This window comes from Gigantopelta aegis, chromosome 9 (assembly GCF_016097555.1).
Source record: "Gigantopelta aegis isolate Gae_Host chromosome 9, Gae_host_genome, whole genome shotgun sequence".
NCBI classification, from domain to species: domain Eukaryota; kingdom Metazoa; phylum Mollusca; class Gastropoda; order Neomphalida; family Peltospiridae; genus Gigantopelta; species Gigantopelta aegis.
Window position 1 is genome coordinate 22063141 of NC_054707.1, and position 6353 is coordinate 22069493.

General features: G+C 34.5%; 1 protein-coding gene across 2 annotated transcripts in view; it reads left to right on the plus strand.

Moving 5' to 3' along the window:
• Positions 1 to 4932, plus strand: part of LOC121382307 (protein saal1-like) — a 55999-nt gene extending 51067 nt beyond the window's left edge. For both annotated transcript variants that reach the window (XM_041511882.1, XM_041511881.1), the window contains exon 12: positions 1138 to 4932. In XM_041511882.1, the coding sequence (XP_041367816.1) occupies positions 1138 to 1389 (252 nt within the window). In that variant the 3' untranslated portion in view covers positions 1390 to 4932. The remainder of the gene's footprint in view (positions 1 to 1137) is intronic.
• The last annotated feature ends 1421 nt before the right edge of the window (positions 4933 to 6353 follow it).

A 6353-nucleotide genomic window follows, 5' to 3' on the forward strand; every position in this document is an offset into this window, starting at 1 on the left:
ATTAAAGATCCCTTGCTACTAATGGGAAAATGTAGCAGGTTTCCTCTCTAAGACTATATGTCACAATTACTAAATGTTTGACATCCAATAGCCGATGATTAATAAATCAATGTGCTCTAAAGATGTTGTTAAACAAACCAAATGTTTTCCTTTTTTTAAACCCATTTTTGAGTTATGGCCCTTGAACTTAGAAAATAAATATTTTAGTTTTCTGAACTTTTCTACATTGCATCAAGTTTTTGTGTGTAGGTTTATCATGTACTGTTACACATCAAGTTTGACTTTCAGATAATTTACCACAGCTCTCTCTCTCTATTTTTTTTAAAGAACTACATCAATCAGGAATTACAAATGTCTTTCTTTTATAAAATGAATGAATTAATTTAGTTTATTTTTGAACATGCATTGAGTTAAACATCTATGTGCATGGATGCAACAGTGACTGACACTGAATACAATGAAATGTGTTCTAGCCGGACCCTGAACAAACCTGATTATTCTCAATACCGGCCACCAGCCTCGGTGGCTTCATGATTAGGCCATCGGTCTACAGGCTGGTAGGTACTGGGTTCGGATCCCAGTCGAGGCATGGGATTTTTAATCCAGATACCGACTCCAAACCCTGAGTGAGTGCTCCGCAAGGCTCAGTGGGTAGGTGTAAACCACTTGCACCAACCAGTGATCCATAACTGGTTCAACAAAAGCCATGGTTTGTGCTATCCTGCCTGTGGGAAGCGCAAATAAAAGATCCCTTGCTGCTAATCGGAAAGAGTAGTCCATGTAGTGGCGACAGCGGGTTGGTTTCCTCTCAAAATCTGTGTGGTCCTTAACCATATGTCTGACGCCATATAACCGTAATTAAAATGTGTTGAGTGCATCGTTAAATAAAACATTTCTTTCTTTCTTTCTTTCTTTCAATACCGGCCAAGATTCAGGGTCCCGAATGTTCTAAATTCTAAAACGTAACCCTCTAATCACCTAATCCTCTCTAAATCTGATAGATATTAGGTCCCCGGTGTGATCGGTTGAGACATGTTTCACTGTACATTAACATTTTATGATAGGCAAGACATACAATACCACAGAATTTGTGTCCTATATTCTGTTCTGATGCCTCAGTACTTACTTGTTTTGCAGGATGCAGCCGATTCCGATAGCAGTGAGCCGCTGTTTGTCCCTGTGCTGAAATACCTCAACAACTCGTGCAGCAGACAGCGCATCACCTACATGCTGCAGCTGCTCGGGGACGGTGACTTCGAGTCGTCCGTCCAGAACCTCAAACTGCTAGCTGACAAATACAGTCAGACGAGACTCACTGGCATCATCGCCAACTACCTCAGTGGAGTTCGGTTAGAGAGGTCAAATTCATTGATTCAAGATGTCACATAACGATTGGTTGATGCTGAAGATGTCACATTGTGATTGGTTGATGCTGAAGATGTCACATTGTGATTGGTTAATACTGAAGATGTCACATGGCGATTGGTTCATGCTGAAGATGTCACATGGCGATTGGTTCATGCTGAAAATGTCACATAGTGATTGGTTCATGCTGAAGATGTCACATAGTGATTGGTTTATGCTGAAAATGTCACATAGCAGAGAATATTTTGTTTTCAAAATTTTCATTAGCAATATTTCCAGTCAACTGACAATTGATTAGTAACTACTGTTTAATGTTTTAAAATTGGGTAGCGATCTCTGAAATTTGCATAGCGTGAAGCGATACTGAACAAAATGTTCCCTGCATAGTGATTGGTGGATGCTGAAAATATTATTGTGATTGGTATATGCAACAGAATGTCACATAGTGATTGGTGGTTGCTGATAATTCTGAAAAAGGAACACAGAACCTGTGGTCATATAGTTATTGGCAATATAAGAAAACACAAAAAGGAACTGTTCATATTATGCAGTGGTTGATACATGAAAAAACACAAAAATTGATTGGTCATAATTATAGTTATAAGTCACTGTGATTGCTAAAAACAGTACAGATGAGACATGAAGTCATTTAAAGAAAATGTATGTGGATCATGTTGGGGCACCTGTTGGTTGGAAATGTTTTAAACATACAAACATCTGATGTACACGTATTACATTTTGTAAAAAAGCATGCTATTGCCCGTTCATCATCTGTTTATTAAAGTTTAATGATGTTTGATTATATTAGTTTAATCACCTGGAACACTACCATTTAACTCTTTGCCTTCTGATGCTTTTATTACATGTTCAAGATTCCAGTCATCAATTATATATCTGTGAGCCATAATATGTGGCCATTGTACTCTTATGTACTATCCTGTCTGTGGGATGGTGCATATAAAAGATCCCTTGCTGCTAATCAAAAAGAGGAGCCCATGAAGTGGCGACAGCGGGTTTCCTCTCTCAATATATGTGTGGTCCTTAACCATATGTCTGACGCCATATAACTGTAAATGAAATGTGTTGAGTGTGTCATTAAATAAAACATTTTCTTCTTCATTGCACTCTTATGACCACAGGCTATCAAAAAATACCAAAAAGATATGCTTATGCACTACGGGTAGTTTGACATCTGGGTGTATTCACTGAACAACACCATTTTCAGTGTAACCAGTATATCTCAACAGAATAAACAGATATACCAAATACTGGGTATCTGTCATATTTATTCTTTAGTAGATATCAAAGAAATTTGTTGATGCAGCATGGAATATTTTATAAATTAGTACTGTGTTGTTCCTACCTGTTATATAGAGAGTAATACATGAGTGGCTGTTAGATACCATTTATCTTACAACGAGTTGTTTTAAAATGTATCTAGGGCAATTCCACGGTAACTGACACAACATTCAGACATTTTTTAACGTCTTGATTTTTTTTTTTTTTAAAGTATTCAATAACATTCTTAAGAATGTTTTTGATTGAAATAAATATGTTGTGACAAAGTCATGTCAAAAGAAAATTTCATTGCATACAATCTCAGTGCAACTACAATCAAAAATGAAGTGTAGGTAACTGACGCAACAAAAAAATGTAACTTGTATTTGACATCTTTGAACTTGCCAAAATTCTCTGAATCTGAAGTATCAAATGTGTAGTGCACAGGTAATCTATGATCACTAGAACAAGAGAACTAAGTTTTCTACAAGGAATTTTTTTCTTAATGGGCAACTGACATAACACTAAAAGTAACTGACGCAACATTTGCGAATTGTAAAAACTAATAAGAACATATTTAAAAATAAAACATTTGTCTTTGGCAACTGGTTCATCTAAATTGTAAGAAATACATAAATCTTAAAGGGAATTAAAAAAACTAACAATAGGGGCATGTTCAGGGTGGTGGATTGGGGGGTGTCAATCCCCCATTTCCCAACCCTATCCCTGCTCAAAGCAAATTATTATTATTTTAATATGCATATACATGCATTTGTTGAATACTTGTAGAATGCAAGAAATTGCATTTTAGAACATCAGGTTCTCACAAATACCCCCCCCCCCCCCCCCCAGTAACTTGGGCAGTTGCACCCTCGATGCCAGCCAGTCTAAACCCCCACTCCCTTCCAATATTTTTTGCACACCTGCCTCAACAATAAGATAACAGCTTACGTTTACATGTACATCTTGATTCGAAGTGTAATGATTAGGTTTTTTTTGCAATTTCCAAGTATATATACTGCATTCACTTTCTTATGACATTACCATATGACTGAACCGAACCAAATATTTTGTAAGAAATCGATGGGAATAAGGCAGATATTGTAAATAACCCATATTCTTTCTTTAAAATCTGGGGGATTTTATTCTCAGCATGCTGTCCTGTCTCTCTTGTTTGATTTCAATATCTTTCTCCATTTTTCACTATTCTCTGTTCTTTTCCCTCTCCAACCTCTTTCTGTCTTCGTCCAAATGTGCTTGATTCTCGTTCATTTCCTAGGTTGCTGTCTTGGGAGGTATTCTACTAAAAACATCAGTAACTTGGGATATTTTTGGGAGTAATAATCAATTTATTAAATGAAAGGACATTTGCTATTTAGAATTATTAAAGGGGCAATCTGATAGTTGCATAATATATTTCCAAAAATTATTATTATTATTTTATTTATCTTTTGAAATGTAAAGATTATTCTTGAATTAAGTTACGTACATGCTCATAAAACATTACAACCAAATAACTTCATTTACAGGTAAAAAAGAATTATATCATTACAAAATTAATTCCAGGTGACTGACAGTTAATTGCGTGAAATCACATTTTGAATTTGAGTTGCAATTGCACAATGACGAAGGATTGGCTGTTTTGTTGAATAACTGATGCAAACTGTTTATGAACTTTACAATTTTAGCTAAGAATTCATGGGAAACCACTGTGGCAGTACGGTGTAATGTTGATTTATTTTTCTGAGTTAATTATGAAAGATTATGTATGAAATCGTCTAATGTGTAGTTATTTATCATAAATAAATGTAAAAATAGCAAAATAAGTGACTTGCCACTACATGTATGAAACTGCAAATTTTTAAATTTGTGTTACCGGTAATTATTATTGAACATTATAGATACTGTTTACAATAAACGGTGCTGTACATATATTAATCTAAGCTAATGAAACAATGTCTACCTCTGCCATCACAAACAATACAATATATCTAATGAAACAAATTCGATGTGCATCTGACGTCAAAAGCTATACAATATATATCTTGAGGTATAAGGGTATATGCATTGATGCTTGTGAAACTGCTATCATCTACATACATGTATCTATTTAAAAACAGTGTCAACTTAGTCATGATTATTTTATTTTAGTGAAATAGACATCTTTAGATTAACTTCTAAGGAGTGACAGTATTTGCAGTTCTTAAAAACTATTTTTTTTAAATAGTTTTACACAGATGTGATAATAAAGAAATTATAAAACTTGCAACGGTCAAGAAAATTCTTAAACTTATTGTTACATTTTTTATAGCACTCTCTAGTTTTGGAATTAACACATTTCACAATCTTACATTATGCCTCCAAGAAATATAACAATGGAAAATAATGTATGTGTTAATGTGTTGCGTCAGTTACTGACTGGAGAGTTACGTCAGTTGCCAATAAATTTTAATTCTTGGTGTGCCCACTTAGATTATTATGTTGCCATATTGTGTAACCATGGCACAACTAAGAGAATATTTTAAAAATATAATATATGGTAGCACTGTAGGAGGTCAATATTAAAATTAAGCTTCAAACGGTAACTTACTCAACGAGGTCATGCTATAAGTTCAAGTTTTTATTCATAAAAATCTATTCCAAATTTATTAATTTGTGTTGCTTGGGAATTACCATTAAGATCTTAGAAACAAAATGCATTACTTACCTTTATCATATTCATCCAATTTTAATGACATTTTTTAACAAAGATTTCAGTACAATTTGGGTTCTATTCTTAGGAGGAAATAGCACAAATTAAAGATGGCCGCCAGGTCACATGACACAGTTTTGAATTAAAACCTGAGTATTTTATGGTTTATTGATTATCAACGAATAATTCTATGTGAAAAATAAAGGCATAACAGTGAAAAATAATTCCACTCCAGAGGTATCATTTTTCGTGGAATTGCCCTCAAACGAGTGAAAGCGTCCGCTTAAATCAAGCATGATTTGTAACACAATACATAATTATTCTATCATTTCATTGAATTTGTCATATTGAATTACTGTAGAACTGTTAAATGTACTGACATTTACTGTGTATAGCGAGATACCAACAGTCGTTCGACGTGTACCTGGAGAGAATTGCGATGTCAGCTGTTGCATACATTAAATATATTGCGATGCATATTAGATGTTAGCTGTTACTCAAAGATCGCATTGGAATTAATTTGTTTATTTCAATTGCCTTTTTTCCTAGCTGTGTGTGACACCTGTCATTGTAGTGTGAGCTACATGTAGCATACAGAAAGTTTACCGAGTAGTATGTTGTCATTTCAAAAATGACCGTCGACTTGACTTTGGTTACTAAACAAAATTAAATTTTCCAAAACGGCGAAAGTGTACTAAAGAAAAGGATGTCAAAGAAAACCTGAACGAACGATATATTATTTCAGTTGCAAAATAATCGCACCATTGTTTCTGTAAATCATACATAAGATTAAAAGTTAAAGGTTTTTCCAACGACACCACTAGAGCACATTGATTTATAAATCTTTGGCTATTTAATGTCAGACATTTGGTACAATTTGACACGCAGTCTTAGAGAAAATCCGTTACATTTAGCGGCATTAGCAGCAAGGGATCTTTTATATGAACTTTCCCATAGACAGGACAGTACATACCACAAACTTTGATACACCAGTCTTGGAGCACTGGTTGGAATGAGA